The sequence below is a fragment of the Octopus bimaculoides genome, chromosome 21 (genome assembly GCF_046866305.1).
Source record: "Octopus bimaculoides isolate indiv1 chromosome 21, ASM4686630v1, whole genome shotgun sequence".
NCBI classification, from domain to species: domain Eukaryota; kingdom Metazoa; phylum Mollusca; class Cephalopoda; order Octopoda; family Octopodidae; genus Octopus; species Octopus bimaculoides.
In genome coordinates, this window is record NC_142948.1 from 2872490 (window position 1) to 2897495 (window position 25006).

At 35.5% G+C, this 25006-nt stretch overlaps 3 protein-coding genes across 3 annotated transcripts in view; 1 reads left to right on the forward strand and 2 right to left on the reverse strand.

Moving 5' to 3' along the window:
- LOC106868788 (UBX domain-containing protein 11) overlaps positions 1-25006 on the reverse strand; it is a 283501-nt gene that overhangs the window by 147880 nt on the left and 110615 nt on the right. The window lies entirely within an intron of this gene.
- LOC128251544 (uncharacterized) lies at positions 1004-11840 on the forward strand. The gene is made up of 2 exons (XM_089339499.1): positions 1004-3548; positions 10018-11840. The coding sequence occupies exons 1-2, from the start codon at positions 1155-1157 to the stop codon at positions 11425-11427; spliced, it is 3804 nt and encodes a 1267-aa protein (XP_089195625.1). The 5' UTR covers positions 1004-1154; the 3' UTR covers positions 11428-11840.
- Positions 18604-21950, reverse strand: LOC106868789 (uncharacterized). The gene has a single exon (XM_014914208.3). The coding sequence runs from the start codon at positions 20923-20925 to the stop codon at positions 19465-19467; it is 1461 nt and encodes a 486-aa protein (XP_014769694.2). The 5' UTR covers positions 20926-21950; the 3' UTR covers positions 18604-19464.

Here is a 25006-nt window from a genome sequence, read left to right on the forward strand (position 1 = left end):
GCTTTGGTAACTGATCAGGACAAGACGCATCCAGAAAGTTGTCTGGCAGTGTGGACAGAGAATTATGGAGGTAGTTGGGGATCTGATGGGACTCATTTTCTTGGCATGCATATGTTGCTCAGCTGCAGCAGTCTTTTTGGCTTCTCAAGTCTGTATGCTCGTGACAAGAGCAGCTTGCCAATCGCATCAGTTAACTCGAAAGCTCTACACTAAACCTTCCATTACTATCAATGGGCAACGACTGAATACAGTGGGTACGTTCACATGCATTGTGAGCAAACTGTCCAGCGATGTCATTGATTACAAGACAAATGTCAGACTCTAAAGCGAGACTAAATAGGAACTTGTGGAACGGGAGAGCATCACCCCGGCAACAAAAAATCAAGGTGTAGTGGATCATAGTTCTCACATCTATACTCTGGCTGTGAAACGTTGACAGTTTAGCAACATTATGTGAGAAAATTGAACCACCTTCGCAACGGCTTCCTCAGAAAACTTCCTTCCATAAAGTGGCAAAACAAAATCACAGAGACTGAGATATTCACCTGTTCTAGTCTACCAAGCACCTGCATTAACCATATGCAGTCGCAGCTTCCCTGGGTAGGTCATGTACTTCGCTTACCAGACCATTGGCTCCCACAGAAATTATTATATAGCAAACTCCAACAAAGTAAACACTTCCAGGGAAACCAGAAATAGTGGGGCTAAACTATGAATGACAAATGACTTTACTGGTCAGAGAGCTGAATGTTATCTCCAACTATTCTGTAGTTTGACGTAGATAATGTTAGACAATGAAAAGATGTAGCTGTAGTCTGTGTTATATGTGCAGATCATGTAGGTTTTGTGTAGTCACTATGATTAAAGGTAGCAGATTAAAAAGTGAAGCTGTTGAGCTGAATATTTATATTTGCCATTCAGCACTATTTTTTGCTGTTGAATCTCTGTTTTAAGTACCATCTATATGTCTTATTGTTTCTCTATTATTTCAGAAATATCAGATGACATTGGCATGAAAGAATATTTTATTCAAGATTCATCGTCAGTATTTATCATCTTTTAAAGAGTGAAAGAAGATTGATTAGATACAACAATATCACATTTGATGGAAATATAGAAGTAGAAAATAAGAGTTAAAAGTGAGAAGAATAATTATGGAATGTGAATTACGTGAGAGACCAGTTGTGATTAAAAGTGAATTATGTGAGACACCAATTCCTATAAAAACAGAGTCTGAAGACATTGATTTTCCTAATGATATGCTAACAGACAAAGGAGGAAATTCTACACACAGTGATATCATTGGTATATCACTGTCTGAAACAAGTCCCATAACTGATCAGAGTAGTACCCATACAGGAGACAAGCCACATCATTGTGATATCTGTGGCAAAGCAATCTCTAACAAAAATGCACTGACTATACACAAACGGATACATACTGGTGAGAAGCCATATCACTGTGATGTCTGTGGCAAATCATTCTCTGCAAGAGGTGACTTAACTAGACATAAAATCATTCACACAGGAGAGAAGCCATATCACTGTGAAGTCTGTGGGAAATCCTTCTCTCAAAGAATTCACTTGACTTTTCACAAAAGCATACATACAGGAATAAAACCTTATTGCTGTGATTACTGTGGTAAATCATTCTCTCGGAAAGATGATTTATCTAAACACAAACGGATTCATACTGGAGAAAAACCATTTCATTGTGACATCTGTGGTAAATCCTCTTCTACAAGTAGTGACTTAAATATGCACAAACGCATTCATACAGGTGAGAAGCCATATCATTGTGATATCTGTGGTAAATCATTCTCTGGAAGTAGTGATTTAACTAGACACAAACATATTCATACAAAAGAAAAACAACATCTATGTGATATCTGTGGTAAATCATTCTCTGGAAGTACTGAGTTAGCTGAACATAAACATATTCATACAGGAGAGAAACCATATCACGGTGATCTCTGTGATAAATCATTCACTCAGAAAGGTAACTTAATTAGACATAAATGCATTCCTACAGGTGAAAAATCTCATCATTGTGACATCTGTGGTAAATCATTTTCTCGAAGTAGTAACTTAACTATTCATGTACGTATTCATACAGGTGAGAAACCATATCAGTGTGATATCTGTAGCAAATCATTCTCTAATAGGAATTCCCTAACTATCCATGGTCGCATTCATACAGGTGAGAAGCCATATCACTGTGATATCTGTGATAAATCATTCTCTGCAAAAAGACACTTGAATAAACACAAAATCATTCATACAGATGAGAAGACTTATCACTGTGATATTTGTGATAAGTCATTCTCTACAAGTAGCGAGCTTTCTAGACACAGACATATCCATAAAGTAGAGAAGTCGTTTCCTTGTGATGTTTGTGGTAAATCCTTTTCTAGAAATAGTGAGTTAACTAGGCACAAACGTATTCATACAGGAGAGAAACCATATCACTGCGATACGTGTGGTAAATCATTTAGTCAGAGAGGTCCCTTAATTCGACATAAATGCATTCATACAAGTAAGAGGTCATATGATTGTGATATCTGTGGAAAATCATTTTCTAAAAGTAGTATCTTAACTACTCATATACGCTCTCATACGGGAGAGAAGCCATATCACTGTGATATCTGTGGTAAATCATTCTCTCGAAGTGGTCACTTGAATATACACAAATATATTCATACAGGAGGACAGCCATATCACTGTGACATCTGTGGTAAATCAATGTCTTCGATTAGTAAATTAACAGTACACAAACGTTTTCATACTGGGGAGAAGCCATTTCAGTGTGATACCTGTGGTAAATCATTCTCTATTAGTAGTCACTTAACTGCTCACAAATATATTCATACAGGAGTAAAGCCATATCCCTGTAACATCTGTGGTAAATCATTTGCTGTTAGAAGTAAGTTAATTACTCACAAGCGTATTCATACAGGAGAAAAGCCATACCACTGTGATATCTGTGGCAAAACATTGTCTGATCCAGGTAACTTAACTAGTCACAAACGTATTCATACAGGTGAAAAACCATATCTTTGTGACATTTGTGGTAAGCCATTCTCTCACAGTGGCGATTTAACTGCTCACAAACGCATTCACACAGGTGAGAAGCCATATGACTGTGATATCTGTGGTAAATCATTTTCACGTAGAGATGCATTGACAGTGCACATACATATTCATACAGGTGAGAAGCCGTATCATTGTGAGATATGTGGTAAATCATTCTCTCAAAGTAGTGATTTAACTAGACACAAATATATTCATACAGGAGAAAAACCATATAGTTGTGATATCTGTGGCAAATCATTCACAGTATCAAATAACTTAACTATACACAAACGCAGTCATACAGGGGAGAAGCCATATCACTGTGATTTCTGTGGTAAATCGTTCACTTTAACAAGGAGCTTAACGAAGCACAAACGTATTCACACAGGAGAGAAGCCATTTAACTGCGATATATGTGGTAAGTCATTTCCTCAGAAATGTCACTTATCTGCACATCTGTTTATTCACACAGAAAAATAATTGTAATCACTGTATGAGGATATTATCATCATTATCATTAACATCCGCTTTGCAAGCAGGCATGGGTTGGATGGCTGGACAGGAACTGCAGAGCCAAGGCCATACCAGGTTTCCTAGTCTATTTTGGCATGCTTTCTGCTGCTGGATGACCTGATGCCAATGACTTTACAGAGTGTGCTATGTTCTTGTATGTGACACCATCTCTTGTGTTTTGTACATGGCACCAACACCAATACTTTGTGCTCGGCACTTTGGTTGTAGGATATCATTCCGATTGTTGTGAGCGGGTCTTCTTAGTACAGCAATGCACCACAACATTCTGTGAAAAACTACCTAACTATAAATGATTGACAAAGGAAGGTACACAGAACTATCTCCAAAAGCTATATTTTAGATAACTACAACTAATATCTACGTTCACATAACTTAGCACTTTGATAGTTTTAAGAAAAGTATTGTTTCAGAAAATATATATATTGTAGCTAATGTATTTCCTGAGGGAAAGCAGAATATAATGAATTTATTGAACTTTGTGGGTAAATAACTGAGAAATTTATTCTCATAATTCAGGGATAACATCACTGTACAGTTTACAAATTGCAAATGATAAAAGAAATTATTTCATCGTGTCACATTGGGCTATAAGTATGATATCTTATATACTTTCATGTATATACTCCAGCAAATTAATGAAAATAATGAGTCTTCAACAAACAATTTCTATCAAAGATAATTTTTGGTGTTCGTATAAAATCGATCTTCTCTTCATTCATATTTGTATCTATTCTATATTCCGTGTTAAATTTTATGTATTTAGCAATCGAATGCTTTGTGATTTAAACAATAAAAAAAAGCTAATTAATGAAATCTTTTTGGTTTTTACTTCGTAAAAAATGTTCATCAAGGAATTGCGTTTGGGTGGATGAAAATATATTTCTCATAATTAATAAAGTCATGTGAAACAGACGAAATATTACAAAACAAACCAACTGTATGTTAGGGTTTAGGATTGGAGTTCAGAAAAACACTGTTTAGAATGATGTAGTGGCAGGATCGCAGCCAAAAATATCCATTTCTGTAAATAACACAGTTGAAAATGACATACAGTTATTCAGAAAATAGATAGGTAAAGAAAATACAAGTGATGATAGTTTTAAGCAGACTACACTCCGCTTGTTTCTATGGAAACAGACACCAATGTGTTTGACTTTTGATTGGTTACAATTACTCAAAATTTAAAAGCTGTTAACTTTTTATTTCTTAACTTAAGTAAAAATAATTTTCCTTTTCAAAATTAGTGTACAAACTAATGTTAGTGCACCAAATTTGGAAACAATTGCAAAGAACACAGAAAACTGACAACAGAAAATAGTCTCTCCTTTGCTTTTCCCCATCGTTCTCCCTTCTTTCTCATCTCTTTTTCCTGTTTTTTTATACTTTAATACTATAAATTTGTTTCTATATATTGGTAAAGAATCCACTCTCCACAAAAGATATTGCAAGGAACCAATATAGTAACATAAAGGTTGCTCAACTATGGAAAGAGTTAAAGGAATGGACTTCTCTGTCTTAGATTCAAAAGGTGAACTTTTAAACCAGCTGGAAGAAGCTCCAAATTCTAAAGCAGATATCCAGGACGAACCTGGATAAGCTGTGATTGATGAGCGAACCTGTAATGAGGAGATGGACAACTCAGATGCAAATAATCCTTTCTACTATAGGTGCAAGGCCTGAAATTTGTCAGATGGAGACTAGTCGATTACATCATCCCTAGTGTTTCACTGGTACTTAATTTATCGACCCGGAAAGGATGAAAGGCAAAGTCGACCTTGGCAGAATTTGAGCTCAGAACATAACAACAGCATTTCGCCCGGCATGCTAATGAATCTGCCTGCTCACCGCCGTAATTTAGACGTAAATAATGCCAACAAAGTCAGCACAAGTGCAGGGGTGAGGCACAATGAGTCATTTCTAATTTTCCTTATTTCCCCCTACTTCTTTGAAACCATTACATTGCAAGTAATGTATCCTCTTTATGTGCTATTCCACCATATTTGGGCGTTGAAATTGGACAACATAATTGTTATTGTTGAAGCTGAGAGCCAAATATAGTCATGTGACAGGTACTTTTATTTCGAGACACAACTTTGACACGATTGTAATTGAGGTTGCTAATAAAATATGTGGATAATTTTTAGTGTTTTACAATCAATATTGTTTCTGAATCTAGTTTTTCCATTTGCAAAATATGCATTTTTTAAAAGTAAATAAAAAATCTGAAAATTGGCTATAATAATGTAGCCTTCCAGTCTCATTGCTTTGAAGGTTTGATGTTGTGGAGAAAAAAATTGGGGGAAAAAGTTACAGAGGTTTAAAAATCAAAAAAGGGTATCTTTAGCCAATAGAGAGAGAGAAATTTTCTGCATTTAGTAGAACAGTGTCAACTTTAAGGTTGTACACTGTGAAATTTATAGTTTAGTGTCTAACCTGTTCATTGTAGGTTTCTAAATAAACAGAAATACGTAATAAAATCAACATGTATCATTTTACTGTTTCTTTTGTCTCTTCATTGATTGTATGGTTTTATCATTTTTTGAAAATTTGTTCTATTAATATCTTTATTTGCATGTGTTTACTTTATGCATACTTCAGTGTTATGTATACCTGCCATGTATTTATGTATATCATTAATAGGTGTATGTGTGAAAATGGGGTGTCTGTCTTCAAAACTCCAAAGTTGAGTAATGTTTTCGTGTTTGGATTTGTAAACTACGATGAGAATAACACTAGTCAACTACGAATTCGTCCCAATGAAAAGAATACCAGCATCTTATATGTTTTTGCATGCAGAATTCAAAAATAACGTCGAATTATCTGTATCATCCACACTTTTCTCTGTTCCATGATATCCCTCTCAGTTCCTGCTACGTGTGCTAAATATCAGTTAAGCTGTTGAAATGTGAAGCTAATGGTTTAAGAATACTTCTAATTAAAATTTTTATGGATAGTGAAATCATAAATCCAGCTATCTGAGTCAATGAGTCCCCAAAATATATGAAATGAAAAAATCTGTTAAAATACTAAGTGTGAAAAATCAACATGGACAACAGCAGAACAGACAACTTTGAACCACAACATAGCGTGCAGTTGTCAATGGTAACCCAAATTTCCCAACTTCAATTCCAAATAGCATCCGATTTTTTTAATTTACGAGATAAAGTAATTGGTTGGTCGTAATCAAAATTCAGTTGCATCGATACATCAAAATTGAAAGCAATCTAAGCAAAATTAAGGGGGTTTATTTTGCGAATGAGAAAGACTAAATCCCTCTTTTCTCTGATGTATTCCACGCTGTGTAATTTGATAATTTCAAAATCACTAATTCCAATAACTATATCATGAAGAGAACCACTACTGCAGGTCGTAAAGACGCTATAGAGAATATATCATGTCGAGTCTCATTAATTTCATATCATGTGCCATTTATACATGTCCCTCTTTCATTTGACTCACCTATTTAAACGTTTTGGTGCATTTCTGATCTTCCTGATATCTAAGGATGGACATTGATATATAAGAGTCTTTTTTAAATGTAATTCTGGACAACTGAAGATGTAAATTTACGCTATCTTGTCTTACTAATTTTGCCCCGCCTAAATTTGTCCTTTATATATATGAAAGAGAAGGGAGATAACTTTTAGAAATCGTGTTCTGAATATGCCATAGTGTTTTTAACACGTTTAGAGGTCATTTGCTTAGCTGATATAGTTTTTGTTAGGTAATAAACATTTGTAAAAATTTCTTTTTTCTCAAAGTCAAGAATACAGTAAATATTACTCATTCTAACCCACTCATCCAACCCTAACTACCGTTGGCGAGCCGGCAAAATCGTTAGCTCTGAGTTCAAGTTCCGTCGAGATCGACTTTGCCTTTCATCCTTTCGGAGTCGATGTAATCGATTTACCCTTCCCACAAAATCGCTGGCTTCGTGCCTAAATTTAAAATCAATATTTGAGACGACACGACGTAGGAGTTCTATGACACGATTTACTACGCATGCTCAACCGGATATGGATTTTACACTGCCATTGAGAAGTATATCTTGCTGACGCTTTTGAATGTTGCCAGCTGCGAAAGGAAAATTTATTTAGCTTGAAAAAAAAAATTATTATATTTATCTACATTCATATTTATGTGTATGTATACATGTAGCAGTAAAGACTTCGCCGTCGATCAACACACATAACAAAACTGATTAACGATGGTTGTTATTCATCACAATATCGATTAGACAATCAGATAGCACTTTACATCTCTGATCGCAATGCGCTTCCCATTGTTTTAGATTTGGAATAATGCCACCCCACTGGCTAGTGATTTATCCGAGGTATTTTTTTTATTCATGTTTTCTTCATGTTGCCGTCTTTTCTTCTATCAATATTTTGTGATCTTTGTCTTGAACACATCACGTGCACGTTTTTCTTGTTTCGACACTATGCAGTGCCCACCTTGTTTATAATTAGGGGATATTTTTAATACTGCCAACATTTATGTTTAGTGTTGTTGATACTGTTGATTATCTTCCAATTTAAGTTTTAAAAATAATATATTAACTGAATATTTTGAATTATTTCCCCGCCGCGTATGAGTTTCTATGTCAGGAGTTGTCAACCTTTGTGCCTCTACAAACAAGTTAGGGCAGTGGTTCCCAATATTGGATATATGTCCCACCGGTAGGACTTGGGGATCAAGTTTTTTCCCTTTTTTGGGGGGGGGACATGAAATTGTGAAAATCTTTTGTTTATCACAGCAATCATATAACACATATACTCAGCCTAGCCAAATCATTCCCTCCAGCCAAGTATTATCGTCTGAACTCCGTCTGCTACAGTACAGCGCTTTCCTCATGATCTAGTGTGGATAATTCTTTCAGGAAAGTATATAATTATTAGACGTTGATAAATTATCAATTTTTTTGCGTATGCCACCAGTGAGGGCATACATTTTTCTGGAAAGTTATAGTGGGGGACGGGGGAAAATAGGTTGTGAAACACTGAGAGTATCAGTCAGTGGACAGTGGGTCACAAACTTCGTGAAATATGACAATTATTAATTCAAATGCATATTTTGGATCAGCGAAGGATGTTATCAATTTTGATGAGCAATGTCACTAATCTGCGAATGAAAACCACGACGATTATCGAATTTGTTGACGATATATTGGCTTGCAATGTAATTTCATTTTGTGACAATGAAGTTACGTACGATAAGAGTGATAAATTTATAGTCAACTGAAATCAGCTGCCTTTGATTTTGTGTGCTCACTCAAAATGACGTGGCACTAGATTTTCTTTTTTGTTAGTTTTACACTAAACCTTCCATTACTATCAATGGGCAACGACTGAATACAGTGGGTACGTTCACATGCATTGTGAGCAAACTGTCCAGCGATGTCATTGATTACAAGACAAATGTCAGACTCTAAAGCGAGACTAAATAGGAACTTGTGGAACGGGAGAGCATCACCCCGGCAACAAAAAATCAAGGTGTAGTGGATCATAGTTCTCACATCTACACTCTGGCTGTGAAACGTTGACAGATTAGCAACATTATGTGAGAAAATTGAACCACCTTCGCAACGGCTTCCTCAGAAAACTTCCTTCCATAAAGTGGCAAAACAAAATCACAGAGACTGAGATATTCACCTGTTCTAGTCTACCAAGCACCTGCATTAACCATATGCAGTCGCAGCTTCCCTGGGTAGGTCATGTACTTCGCTTACCAGACCATTGGCTCCCACAGAAATTATTATATAGCAAACTCCAACAAAGTAAACACTTCCAGGGAAACCAGAAATAGTGGGGCTAAACTATGAATGACAAATGACTTTACTGGTCAGAGAGCTGAATGTTATCTCCAACTATTCTGTAGTTTGACGTAGATAATGTTAGACAATGAAAAGATGTAGCTGTAGTCTGTGTTATATGTGCAGATCATGTAGGTTTTGTGTAGTCACTATGATTAAAGGTAGCAGATTAAAAAGTGAAGCTGTTGAGCTGAATATTTATATTTGCCATTCAGCACTATTTTTTGCTGTTGAATCTCTGTTTTAAGTACCATCTATATGTCTTATTGTTTCTCTATTATTTCAGAAATATCAGATGACATTGGCATGAAAGAATATTTTATTCAAGATTCATCGTCAGTATTTATCATCTTTGCAAAAATGAAGGAAGATGTTATACTAAACAGATACAACCCTATGCATATAATCCATGGTGGAATTTCTGTGAAAAATTTTCTTTGAACTGAAATTATCATAATAACAATTTTACTATATCTCTGTCTGTAATGTTCAAGAATGATTGGAATTCTACATAAACCTGGAAAAATTTACAGAGGAGTTTCATTTTATTCAGATATCAACAAAGATCACAGTTGATGGAAATATACAAGAAGAAAATAGGAATTAAAAGTGGTAAGAATAATTATGGAATGTGAATTACGTGAGACACCAATTGTGATTAAAAGGGAATTATGTGAGACACCAATTCCTATAAAAACAGAGTCTGAAGACATTGATTTTCCTAATGATATGCTGCAAGACAAAGGAGGAAATTCTACACACAGTGATATCATTGGTATATCACTGTCTGAAACAAGTCCCATAACTGCTCAGAGTAGTACCCATACAGGAGACAAGCTACATCATTGTGATATCTGTGGCAAAGCACTCTCTAACAAAAATGCACTGACTATACACAAACGGATACATACTGGGGAGAAGCCATATCATTGTGATGTTTGTGGTAAATCCTTTTCTAGAAATAGTGTGTTAACTAGGCACAAACGTATTCATACAAGAGAGAAACTATATGAGTGTGATACGTGTGGTAAATCATTTAGTCAGAGAGGTCCCTTAATTCGACATAAATGCATTCATACAGGTAAGAAACCATATGAGTGTGATATCTGTGGAAAATCGTTTTCTAAAAGTTGCATCTTAACTAATCATGTACGTTCTCATACGGGAGAGAAGCCATATCACTGTGATATCTGTGGTAAATCATTCTCCCGAAGTGGTCACTTGAATATACACAAATATATTCATACAGGAGGACAGCCATATCACTGTGACATCTGTGGTAAATCAATGTCTTCGATTAGTAAATTAACAGTACACAAACGTTTTCACACTGGGGAGAAGCCATTTCAGTGTGATACCTGTGGTAAATCATTCTCTATTAGTAGTCACTTAACTGCTCACAAATATATTCATACAGGAGTAAAGCCATATCCCTGTAACATCTGTGGTAAATCATTTGCTGTTAGAAGTAAGTTAATTACTCACAAGCGTATTCATACAGGAGAAAAGCCATACCACTGTGATATCTGTGGCAAAACATTGTCTGATCCAGGTAACTTAACTAGTCACAAACGTATTCATACAGGTGAAAAACCATATCTTTGTGACATTTGTGGTAGACCATTCTCTCACAGTGGTGATTTAACTGCTCACAAACGCATTCACACAGGTGAGAAGCCATATGACTGTGATATCTGTGGTAAATCATTTTCACGTAGAGATGCATTGACAGTGCACATCCATACTCACACAGGTGAGAAGCCGTATCACTGTGATATCTGTGGTAAATCATTCTCTCAGCGTCGTGAGTTAACTACTCACATTCGGACTCATACAGGAGAGAAGCCATATCACTGTGAGATATGTGGTAAATCATTCTCTCAAAGTAGTGATTTAACTAGACACAAATACATTCATACAGGAAAGAAGCCATATAGTTGTAATATCTGTGGTAAAACATTTGCAGTATCAAATAAGTTAACTATACACAAACGCTGTCATACGGCATAGAATCCATATTGCACATATTTATTGGAACTAACATATTTCCTGGGGGAAAGCAGAATATAATGAATTTATTGAACTTTGTGGGTAAATAACTGAGAAATTTATTCTCATAATTCAGGGATAACATCACTGTACAGTTTACAAATTGCAAATGATAAAAGAAATTATTTCATCGTACCACATTGGGCTATAAGTATATCTTATATACTTTCTCTTTTATACATTCATTCATGTATATACTCCAGCAAATTAATGAAAATAATGAGTCCTCAACAAACAATTTCTATCAAAGATAATTTTTGGTGTTTGTATAAAATCGATCTTCTCTTCATTCATATTTGTATCTATTCTATATTCCGTGTTAAATTTTACGTATTTAACAATGGAATGCTTTGTGATTTAAACAATAAAAGAAAGCTAATTAATGAAATCTTTTTGGTTTTTACTTCGTAAAAAATGTTCATTCTATTCATCAAGGAATTTCTGTCAAAGAATTGCGTTTCAGTAGATCAAAATATATTTTTCATGATGATTTGAAAACTGTCTTCATTTTCCCTGTAGCATGTATTGTTTTCAAGAAACTAATAATCTTTTAATACAATAAATTGAAAATTTTTAGATAATATCTATTTATGTCATTGCTATTTTAATAGTGTGTGTTGTGAACATAAAAATCCTCTAGACATTTCCTTTTATCTGGTGCAAAGGCACAAGAGTGAACTATTGCAAAAGATCTTAGGAAATATTCCAGATTTGATTTTGTTATCTAAGTGACCAAGACAAATTGTGGTCACCACATTGAATCTATGCTGCCTGTTCAAATAGACTATGTGACTGATTGAAGAACAAGAAATATGATCAATGTATTTTGCTTAACCCATTCTATAGAGAAAATTCTAGACATAATAACAGTGATGCCTATTTCTTATAACTCTGTGTGTTTGTGTCTGTTTAAACTTATATTCAGCATGTTTATATGACCCACACCCAACACCTAAAGCACAAACGCAAAACTAGGTTGAGACTTAGCATTGCAACTTGTTCAGGTTGGACTGATAAATACCCTGAATATTTGTTTCTCATCAGCATATTTGTTTTTGGAGGTAGGTGTGATACCCATAGGTAAGGAATGGGATTTGCCCTACACAGACAAAGGCCATCACTTCTGAATTCGTTTTGGCATTGTCTGTGTATACCTCTGTTGTTTTGCTCAATTCACTATTTCTATTCTCTGTCCTTTACATTTCTTGGGTTTTAGTGTAACCAGGTCAGTTGGAGACCTCTTTCTTGGTCCTGTATAAATTTCTGTTGCATAATATCATTTGTACCTACACATACACAAATGTGTTGGAGCAACAGTAGTCCATAGCAAACATTTCCTGCAGATCAATAATGAAATGAAATGTAATGTTGAGGCTGACTGGTAGGATTTGAAGTACCTCATTAATCAATGAAATTAATTACTGCTCAGTACATTACCATCTGTGCCACACTTACAGAACTGATAAGAATACCACACTAAATTATATTGTGGTATTTGTAATTATCAATATCGGTTTCAAATTTTGGCACAAGGCCAGTAATTTTAAGGAGTGGGGATTAGTTGCCTGATTATATATTTTATGATTTAAGTTTGTATGTTTTTGAAATAACTAAAGATTCAAGTTAAATAAAGTTTCATATCGTGTATGTGAGAGTATTAATAAATTTCATTTATGTTATTATTAGTTGTCTTCATGTAACATCTTGCAAACGGAAAATTGATTCTACAAATGTTTTCACAGCACAGCATAGCAAACAAGCCTTTTTCTACAACAGCAGCTGTTTCTTTTGTACATAGGTAAAGGGTAGGAAACAATACTTATGACTCTCATTCTATAGAAAGAAAAATAAAAATGATCATCTTCAATTTGAATTGTAAGTCTTAAATGTCTGTAGATGGACAAACTGTTGACTAAAATGTTGAGTCAAGTTGTGCTGATGAACCCTAACGAAGGCAGTATGGAAGGATACGCAACTATTCTATTAATAGGGAATAAATCGTATGAAAAAACAAGTATACTCTCTTCATTTTCCACTTCTGCCTAGAGCTGATCAACTGAAGACAGAACCCCCCCCCCCCCCCGAAAAACTTACTAATGATTCTCTTGAACGCTCACTCTCACTGCCATTACGAGGCAGCCTCCCTCGCACAAACCACGTATAAATAATACTTGCATGGGACATTATTTTATTCCCGTGGGATTGGAACTTAGAAGTACATTGATAAATGCATGCCGCCTGACTGGCCCTTGTGCTGGTGGCACGTAAAAAGCACCCACCACATTCTCGGAGTGGTTGGCGTTAGGAAGGGCATCCAGCTGTAGAAACATCGTCAGATTGGATTGGAGCCCGGTGCAGCCTTCTCTCTCGCCAGCCCTCAGTCAAAACTGTCCAACCCATGCCAGCATGGAAAGCGGACGTTAAACGACGATAATCACAATTATCATGTCTGATCACAATAAATGTCTACGAGAGAGAGAAAAACGAAGTTTAAGAGTAGTACTGGAGTGGTACATTTATATGTAAATACACGCACAGACAAACATGCCTGTCAAGAGAAATGGCTAAACTCGAAGTAAATGCGTAAGTCAGTGTCAGTAACCAGCAAATTAAAATGGAAGTTTGCAGAATTATGGAAAGAGTTAAAGAAACGGTCCTTGTCTGCCTAAAGTTCAAAAGCTGAACTTTTAAGCCAGCAGGTAGAAGCTCCGAATTCCGAAGCATATATCCACAACGAGCCTGATTGATGAGCTAGCTCATGATAAGAGGTACAACTGCATGATTCAGACGCCAATAATTGCAGCATAGACGTCGTAAAGATAACTGCTGTCAATATAGAAATATTGGAGACGACAAAACGTATGTATTGGAATGAAATGATTTTCTGCGCATGCTCAACCGGATGTGGCTTTTGACAGCTATTGACAAACAAACGTCACTAAGGCTTTGGAATTGAAAAAAAAAGTCAAATCTACCTACTATACATGTGTGTGTGTGTGTGTGTGTAAACATACAGTAGTACGGGCGATCTTTCGATACTAGTCCGGGTATGAGGGGTGTTTATTTACACCACTTCGGCATTTTCCGTAAAAAGTGTTGGGTGCTGCTTACCACAGTGGCTGTGGTAAGCAGCAAACAAGCAAAAAAAAAAATACATACCTTCTCTCTCTCTCTCCCTTACACACACACATGCCAGTTATCTCTCTTTCTTTTTTTTTCTTTCTCTCTCTCACACACAGCAACATTACACACACACGTGCCAACTTCGAAAGAAATAAGAGGCGATCTTTTTATAGTGAGTATGCGAGACAGAAAGTGTGGTGCGTATGTGAAGTTCTTTTGTTAGTATGAGAGAATGGCATGTGGGTGTGTGTGTGTAATGTTGCTGTGTGTGTAAGAGAGAGGGAGAGAGAGAAAGAAAGAGAGATAACTGGCATGTGTGTGTAAGGGGGGGGGGGGAAGAAGGTATGTTTACCACAGCCACTGTGATACGTAGCATGCCATGCTAACTTCAAAAGAAATCGCGCTCTATTATAGGTAATATGCTTCCATCTTTCTCTAACTCACATTGAATCTTGTGGACAGAAGATCTTGCAACTTTCAGAAGACGAAAAATGTTTAAATCACCATGCTTAGCCTTCAAGGCTACAATCAGAGCATGCCTTTTCAATTCATTAGTAAGCATAGGGCATGTCTTCCTAGGTCTCCCTCTTCTGCAAGTTTTATCTGCTTTAAGTGATTGGTACTTCTTTATGCAACTGTCCTTGTCTATTTACAGCACGACTGCACTAACACAGTCTTCCCTTGTATCTGTAGACTTTAACACTCCTGTGCATCTCCCATACACAAATGCTCCTTTCTCTGTTAACATTCCTATTATTCCACTGCACCTCTTGTATATCCATAGCTGTCACTGGATACTGTATGGAATTCCTGCCTACACCTTTCCTACATATCAAACCGGGCCATTTATTTGAAGGTGTTAGGGTCCTATCCATTTTTTAAATTAATAGGACCTTGGTCTTTTTTAAGTTTACTGTAAGACACTTCAATTCCAGGTTTGCTTCCACACCTGGAATCATTTCTAGCCCTGTTACAGATTCTGCTATAAATGCAAGATCATCAGCATATCGTAGTTCCCAAGGGCATCCAGTCTTAAATTCCTGTTATGACCTAGAGAAAAACTGGGTGGAATGCAGGGAGCAGATAGTATTTGCGGACACATGTATCTTTAGTCATTATTTTATTTGACTAACTTTTATTGAACTTATACTTCAGAAAATAACAATGAATTACAGCTATAACTAATTTTTGTCAGCTGATTGGATTGCAGCAAGGTGAAGTAGAGTACCTTGTTCAACAACACAGCGGGCCGCCAGGAATCATACACATGACTTTACGATCATGGGCCGAATACTCTGAAGTGGGTACATTAAAAATAAAAAATAAAAAAACTAGATTACTTTTTACCATCAAAGCAGAATGAAACATTCACATAAACCAGAACAGATTTTAACGAAACAACACTAGAACCAACACCAACAAATACGGACATATATCAAGGGAGACAATTCTCAGTACATCCCGCTTTCCTTCACATGTATTATTTATTATTCAACTGAGATCGACTTTAGCTTTCATCCTTTCGAGGCCGATAAAATAAGTAATCGACTTACTCCTTTCTCCGAAATTACAGCCCTGTGCCAAAATTTTAAATCATTATCTCTATTATTATTATTATTATTCAGTAGTCTTATTTTTATCACGTGCTTTCACTGCACTACCGAGCGTAGGTCTGTGTGCCTTGGGTATGTGCTGTCGTTTGTTGTGGTGTTCTTGTTTTCACTGTATTGAAAGTGCTTTACGTAGGGTGTGCCTAGTAGTGTTAGTTTCTATATGTTCTGTATACTTGTAAGTCCTGGTGTTTTCGTTACGTATTTGTCTGAATTTTTTTCTCTTATTATTATCATCATCATTATCTTCCACCAAGGTCGATTTTGCATTTCATCTTTTTGGGGTCAATAAAGTACCAGTTGAGTATTGGGAATTGATGTAATGGAGTTAACCCCATCCTCGAATTTGCTGGCCTTGGGCCAAAATTATTATTGAGTGAAAGAGCAATGCATGCCATGAAAGTGACACTAGGGTGGAAATATACAAAACCGAATATATCCATCATAACAACCCATCTGACAGGGGTATACCAGGCACATGCATCACAACGATATGTGCACGACATGGTGATCTCATATCAAGACAAATAGTGCATGACCTTGCAGGTGGGGCCCAGCTAGAATTTTCTTCAGGTTGAATAGCCCACCTTGCGCAAAAGCTCCCTAATTAAGGATTGTTTAAGGATGATGAACAAAACATGTTTCCAGAGGTGAAGTATTCAAACCCCAAATAATACCTCTCAACACATGACTATAATGCTCCCCCACTACTCCTGCTCGTGATCAGAGATGCATGGATTGTCATCCAGTAAAGGATATGCTTAACTGGTTAAGGTCAAGCATCTAACAAGCAAATCTGTGATACTGAGCAGCATATTTGCTGTAACCTATCTTTTACATCAAGACAAAACATGTACATGTACAACTTTCAATCATTTAAGATCAGAAACCATGAGAGCAACTGCCTGTTACTGTATCAGGGCATCTATCATTATTATTATCATTAAGGTAGTGAGCTGGCAGAATTGTTAGCGTGCCTGTCACTATATTCCGAGTTCAAATTTCGCCAAGGTCAACTTCATGTTTCATCATTTTGTGGTCGATAATCTAAGTACCAGTTGAGTACTTGGGTCAATGTAATCGACTGTCCCCCTCCCTCAAATTGCAGGCCTTGTGCCTATAGTAGAAATGGTTATTATTATGATGATGATGATGATGTTAATGTCTTTGATTTCATATGAAGAAGCATTCATATATATTTGCAATGTGAAGAAATACGTCCAGAATTTTCTGCTCCATCCAAAGCTCACAGGATTGATTTAACCCTTTTAATACCAATGTGCTTGAGCCATATTTAAATAGCTTCCATTGAACTTTCATGTTTGTGTTCCAAACACCAGCTTAAATTATTTCACAAAATTCTTCATTATTTTCAAAATTGACCAAAACAAAGGCAGTGTATCTCAATGGTAATATGGTAAAAACCAAACAAACATCCACCACTAATCACTTATGTAGCACAACTGGTACAATACAATATATACAAAATGAACATATATACCAAAGTATACACACTAACTGTGTATATACAACTACTATGAACATTTATACACCACAACTGGTGCAATATAATATCCAGTGATTTTATTAAATATATAACATCAACTGAAATACAAAGTAAACTCTACACACCACTCTTTTCACAGTATCTGAATTTTCATGTTACAGTAAACAATTTTAAATAACTGAATCAAAATCAATGCAATTTATATTTTACAAATTAAATTCTTTCCCTTGTTCTAAGATTTTATGTTCAATATTATTGGTTCATTAAATGTCTCCAACAAAATTCCTGTTGAAAGACAGCAAAAAACCTGTGATATGCCACCCATTTCTTGCTAATTATCTCATTGCATAAGACTATCTCCTTCTTTACTATAACCCCACCCAGTCAAAAGGGATATTAGTCTCGAAAGTTACATAGACCTCACTTAGTGCTTGTGCCACGAAAAAAGCAACCAGTAGACTGAGGAAGGACATTAGTCAGAGAAACCAGGTCAAAGCAGACACTGCAGTCTTTGAACTTGTTGGATCCAGTCGAATCATCCAAACTATGATAGCATGGAACATGAACATCGAATGATGATGATGGTTCTTTTTCTACTTAACAACTCTGGATTAATTACCCCAAAATGTTAATACTTATTTCAAATTTTGGCACAAGGCCAACAATTTGGGGGAGGGAAAAAATTGATCACATCAACTCTGTAAGGGTGAAAGGGAAAGTCTACTTGGGTGGAATCTGAACTCAGAACACGAAGACGGACAAAATGCTTAGTGCCATTTTGCCTGGCGTGCTAGCAATCCTGCCAGCTCTCTGCCTTTGTCAAAGCGGAAAAATTTACATTTTTCCAGAAATGTTTGTCTCTTTCTGAGCTACTTCTAATATAAAACAGAACATGTGTTGAAACTTCAGCAATTTTTATTTATTCAGAACAACAGTAGCAAACAATTTACCATGCTAGAATTCTTCTTTTCATATTCCACAAAACATAGCTTCTTTACTTCTTCATTCTCAATTGTATTTAGACTTATTTCTTTCCTACCAATTTACAGAAGACAGCTTTTGTAGTTTTTTCTTTTTGCAAATATTATAACTGAATGGAAAATAAAGTTTAAAAGAAACCAGATAATGTTATATAACCATTATCCAAAAGAATCAGTTCCTTCATGAGTCCACAACATAATATTTCATACTGTATATAGTTCATACATATTAAGGTGTGATAAAAGAGTCTCTCATGATCTGTGTATTTATTTCTAACATAACTGTGCAGTGTTGTCGTCCCTGATCTATGAGTATAAATTTCCCAGTTATATACCCACTATGTCAAATAATTCGATGGTATTTTTTTTTTTTTTCAAAGAATGATTTTCAAGAATATCATAGTGGTAAGTTATCACATGCTGATATGGCCAAATAAAATAAAGGGTTTAAAGCTTATTGTGATGATATTATATCTTCTTTCTTGTGAAAGAAATCTTTATGATTTAAAAAAATTATTTTTTTATAGAATGACTTCTGATATTAATAGTTATTCTTCTGTCTGAATAAATCTGTTGAATGAAGGGACTTCCTTTCAAGGAATCATTTACCACCAATATCAGTGATACAGCACCTCTCATGTTTAAATATACTTCAATCTAGTCAAGCTACTTGTTAGCAAGAATAATATATCACAGGCAGCAATAGGGCTTTTCTCCTGTGTGAATACATTCATATGTTGCTAAATGACATTTCCGACAGTATGAATTATCACGAAAATCAAACAAACGTCTGCTCTCTTGTATGAATAAGTTTGTGCTTCTTTAGGTGACTATTTCTAGAGAATGCTTTACCACAGATATTACAGTGGTATGGTTTTTCTCCACTATGAATACGCTTGTGTGTAGTTAATTCTCCACTCTGAGAGAATGCTTTACCACAGATATCACAGGGATATGGCTTCTCTCCTGTATGAATACGTCTGTGATTAGTTAATTCACCACTTTGAGAGAATGATTTACCGCAGACATCACATTGATAAGGCTTTTCTCCTGTATGAACACGTCTGTGTATTGTTAATCGATAATTTTGAGAGAATGATTTACCACAAATGTTACAGGGATATGGTTTTTCTCCTGAATGAATTTGCTTGTGAGTGGTTAAGTGACTTGTCACAGAGAATGATTTATCACAGATATCACACTGATATAGTTTCTCCCCTGTATGAACAAATTTATGAGCAGTTAAGTTAGCAGACTGAGAAAATGATTTACCACAGATATCACAATGAAATGGCTTTTCTCCTGTATGAACACGTTTGTGAGTAGTTAAGTTATTTCTTCTAGAGAAAGATTCACCACAGATATCACAATGATATGGCTTCTCCCCCATGTGTATACGTTTGTGTACAACCAAGTTACTACTTCCAGAAAACGATTTCCCACAGATATCACAGGGATATGGCTTCTCGCCTGTATGAATACGTTTGTGAGTAGGTAATTCACCACTTTGAGAGAATGATTTACCGCAGACATCACATTGATAAGGTTTTTCTCCTGTATGAACACGTCTGTGTATTGTTAATCGATAATTTTGAGAGAATGATTTACCACAAATGTTACAGGGATATGGTTTTTCTCCTGAATGAATATGCTTGTGAGTGGTTAAGTGACTTATCACAGAGAATGATTTATCACAAATATCGCACTGATATAGTTTCTCCCCTGTATGAACAAATTTATGAGTAGTTAAGTTAGCAGACTGAGAAAATGATTTACCACAGATATCACAATGAAATGGCTTTTCTCCTGTATGAACACGTTTGTGAGTAGTTAAGTGATTTCCTCTAGAGAAAGATTCACCACAGATATCACAGTGATATGGCTTCTCTCCTGTATGAACACGTTTGTGTACAACCAAGTTACTATTTCTAGAAAATGATTTCCCGCATTCATTACAGCAATATGGTTTCTCTCCTGTATGAATACATCTGTGACTAATTAAGTCACTACTTCCAGAAAATGATTTACCACAGATATCACACTGATATGTTTTCTTCTTACCGGTATTATGAAAATGTTTGTATTTAGTTGGGTTATCTTTTTGAGAAAATGATTTTTCACTGATATCACCAAACTTAGATGTTCTTCCAAATTCGTTCAGCATTTCTCCAGGGAAATTATTCCTTGGAAACTCTGTTCTGCATTTAAGCTTGTTCCCACGCAATTTATTTTCCATCATTTTTTCTCTCTCTTCAATATACGCATGTTATCTTCTACATTGTTTTATATTATATAGTATATTCCTACAAATATTTCTGCTGTTATATAACTGCAACTGTTATCTTCATCAATATTTGTTGATGTCCCTAATCTTATTCTAAATTTCCTCAAATCTTATTAAATCTAAAATACTATTGTACATATTCCAAACAGTGAATAACAATAACTTTTGTTATTAATTTCACTCAGAAAATATCTCTCAGTAATTTAACCATAAATTTACATAAAAGATATTATATCTGTTCTTTATGATGTCTTCCCTTAATCTTTGAATGATAAAAATTGATAATGCATCTGAAATTAAAGAAAAAGTAATTATGCCAACATCATCTGATATTACAGTTCTATATTTGAGAGATGAGGAATTGTTTAAGTAATGACTACTTAGTTTATCGGGGTCGATAAACTAAGTACCAGCGAAACACTGGGGTCGATGTAATCGACTTGTCCCCTCCCCCACAAATTTCAGGCCTTAGGCCTTTACTAGAAGGGATTATAAATGTTGAACTACACAATAATGGACGAAAACATTCGGCTCTCTGCCCAGACAGATCATTCGCAGTTGCTTAGCAACAGGTAAATCCTATTTGAGTTGACGGTCGTGTACATAGCCAGTTGTTGCTGCTGTATTGTCCAGGCTCATTCGTGAGTGATCAAATCAAGAAAAAGTAGAGTTATTAAACAAAAACAAGATTCACTTATTGATGAACGAAGAAAAGTTAGTTGAATTACCTCGTGTAATTCTAGTTAAGTAACGACTACGTTTGAATTGGTGGATGTCTATTTTTAGCTTCCGATTGATGGGGAAGAAATGTTGTTTCTACATCAATTGTAGGTCGATGTTAAGCTGAATACAAGAAGAATTTAGTTCACAGAACACAGCAGAAAGTATGGTCCTTTCCGTAAATAACAAACGGTATAATATTTAGACATATTTCACTGAGCGAAGATAGAATCATTGGATTTTTATTATTTAGTTTTAGGTCACGTGAGGAGATTTTTAATTAATTTTTTTTTTTTTAACTAAACAGTTTGAAACTTCGTATACTGGTGAAATGTCTCACGCAGACAACAGTTTACTGTAAACAATTTTGAGAAAATTTGGTATTTTAGAAGTTATTTCGTGTTAAAGTTGTCGTATTTGGGTAATTTCAACCAATCAACGATGTGTATTCAGTTGAAGACAGCTGCTGCTGTTTGCGATAGTAAGCGAAGAGGAACAACTTCCGGGTCACCACTACTGAATGTCACCACTCTGTTCTACGTTATTTTTTGTTTACTGCCTGTGTTGCAGATTACTTGCTTTTTTTTTTTTTTGTTCTCGCGTCGGATTAACCAGTAAAAATCGAGGAATCAACATCAAGAAGAAAGAAAGGTACTACTAAAGCAGCGCGGACCCGAACGCGCAGTCGCGCGTCCGCGCTAGCTAGTCGTCAGTGGTCGATCCTAACCCTAACCCTAAACACGTATTCATTTGCACACGCGGTTTAGGGATAGGGTTAGGGTTAGGATCGACCACTCAAGACTAGCTAGCGCGGCTGCGCGTTCGGGTCCGCGCTGCTTTAGTAGTACCGAGAGAAATATTATTTACAGATATTTATTCTTTTGCCCAACATCAGTGTTTTATCCACACATAAAGCGCACCGGTGTTTAAAAGACCTATAGAGCTACGAATCCGCAGCTAGCTTTTTTGTTGTTGACGCGTATGTAGTTTCAAAATACCTTATTTTTCAACTATGAGATTATATTGTTATTATCATGATTTTATCATCTACAACGAACACATTTCGTCAATATAAAAGTCTTTATAAGATTAAAAATAACATTACCAAAACATGAAGGTAAAACAAAACAAATAGCGGAAAATACGGTAATTGTAGTGGCAGTGACAAGTTCGCTCGCTGGTTACTTGTTGATAGTGTAGATGGGAGAGAAAGAGGTAGGAATGCACGGTGCTGACTAGAAAGGATAAAGGTGGCATTGTCTTCGCTCGGCATACAAATGGAACAGAGTGGTGACGTTTAGTTGAGAAGACCCGGAAGTTGTTTCTCTTCGATTACTATCGCAAACAGCAGTGACTTTCTTCAATCGAATACACGTTGTTGATTGATTGAAATTACCGAAATACGACAAATTTAACACCCAATAACTTCTAAAATACCAAATTTTGTCAGAAACGTTCACAGTAAACTGTTCTGCGTGAGACATTACACTAGTATACGAAGTTTCAAACTGTTTAGTTAAAAACAAATTAATTTAAAAATCTGTGCGCCAAACTGAACAGATCCCTTTGTCTACCAAAGGTTGGAAACCACTAGTTAAGAATAATTGCGAGGCTTTAATAATAGTAATACCATCAAGGCAGTGCCCAGCTTGGCCGCAGTACGACGACTGAGACAAAGAATTTCTTTATTAACCTATAAAAGGTACACATAGAGGGGACATCGCAAGGGACAGCCATTACATTCTTACACAACAAAGTTTCGGTTACGGATGAGATGAAAAATTATATAAACGTATGAGGGTGAATATCGACTGAGACAAAGAGAAAAGATAAACACACACTCACATATATGTATTAAAAGACATTTGAAAAGACTAACACCCCAGTCTTACCAGTTGACCAATGAAATTCCAAATAATTCAACTTCCGCTTTTATTCCCGAACAATAAGTTACCATTATTCCATTATGATGCTCAGTAAAGACTTATTTATTTCATACGATTCCAGTGTTGCTGGGTTTTCTCTAAGACAGTGTTCTGTGAGCCCAATTCCATTGACAATATACAATTAACCATTTATTTTGACGTCCACTACTTACACACACATAAACAATCTACGACATTTCTTAACCAACAACTGGAAACTAATAGAGACCAAGCTACTTTTCTACCAATTCAAACATCGGCATTACTCAACTAAAATTATACGAGGTATCATTTTAGCTTAATATTATTTCCACTGAAATGTCATTTCTTCGTTCATCAATGATATTTGTTTTTCTTTAATATAATAATCTGCCTTTTATATAATGCTCGGTTAGGACTTAGGGATGTTTAGTTTGCTAGAAATAGTAGCCAAAATGGCATACCTACAACTTAGTCACCTCCATCGCCCTAGTTTCTTTCCTCGTAACTTTTTCAAAAACTCTTCGAACGAAATTTTGCGGATCAACATTTTCCGATGTATAGATTACGATCGTGTTCATGAATTGTTAATTATTCTAGAAGAAGAAAAAATAATAGCTAGATTTTCCATCAAATGTAGATGCTGCTAAGTCAACATATTTTGGCATATGCTTATATTTTTAATGCTGCTTTACTACAGTTTCGTGCCCCAGCCTATCGACTTTATTTCTGCATAAATTTCCCGAAAAATACATATTTTGCTGGCATTGTTTTCGAAAGTGTCGATTACGATAGTAATGATAAAAATTCTGGTAAATTTTGTATATGTGGGTTGATAAGTTTCGGATAGTTTTATCCGAGGAATTTTAATTCTTCTTTAAAGTGCATGTTTTTAAATGACATTTTGCAGAAATACATTTTCGAGAATGTAAATTACGTAATGTTGATGTTTCAAGCATATGTTTATCCTCCCCCTCCAAAAAAACAAACAAAAAAACTCAAATTGGTGGTATGGAAGTGGAGAGACAAACGAAATGATTAGGAACTCCTCTCAAGAAAGCTCTTTGAAATAAATTATCCACATAATCATAATCCACAAAGTTATGTAGAAAATCCACGTGGAATACTGATCTGAAGTTACAGCATCATCTTTTCGCGATTCAGCATTTAAAAAAAAACGTGTCATTCTGATTTATTCAACACTTTTTAGTTTTAAATATATATTCGTGTTTGTATATACAGAGAACAGAAATGAGGTTTGAAATTTACGACAAAATTGTTTCGGTAGATTCTTATTGTCATAAACTACATGATATATAATTAACCATCTTCAGCTAAAATTTTAAACAGGGACGGTGTCGATTTCAGAAACCTGTCGAATCCAACAACGATGGGTTTGTCATGGTTTGATG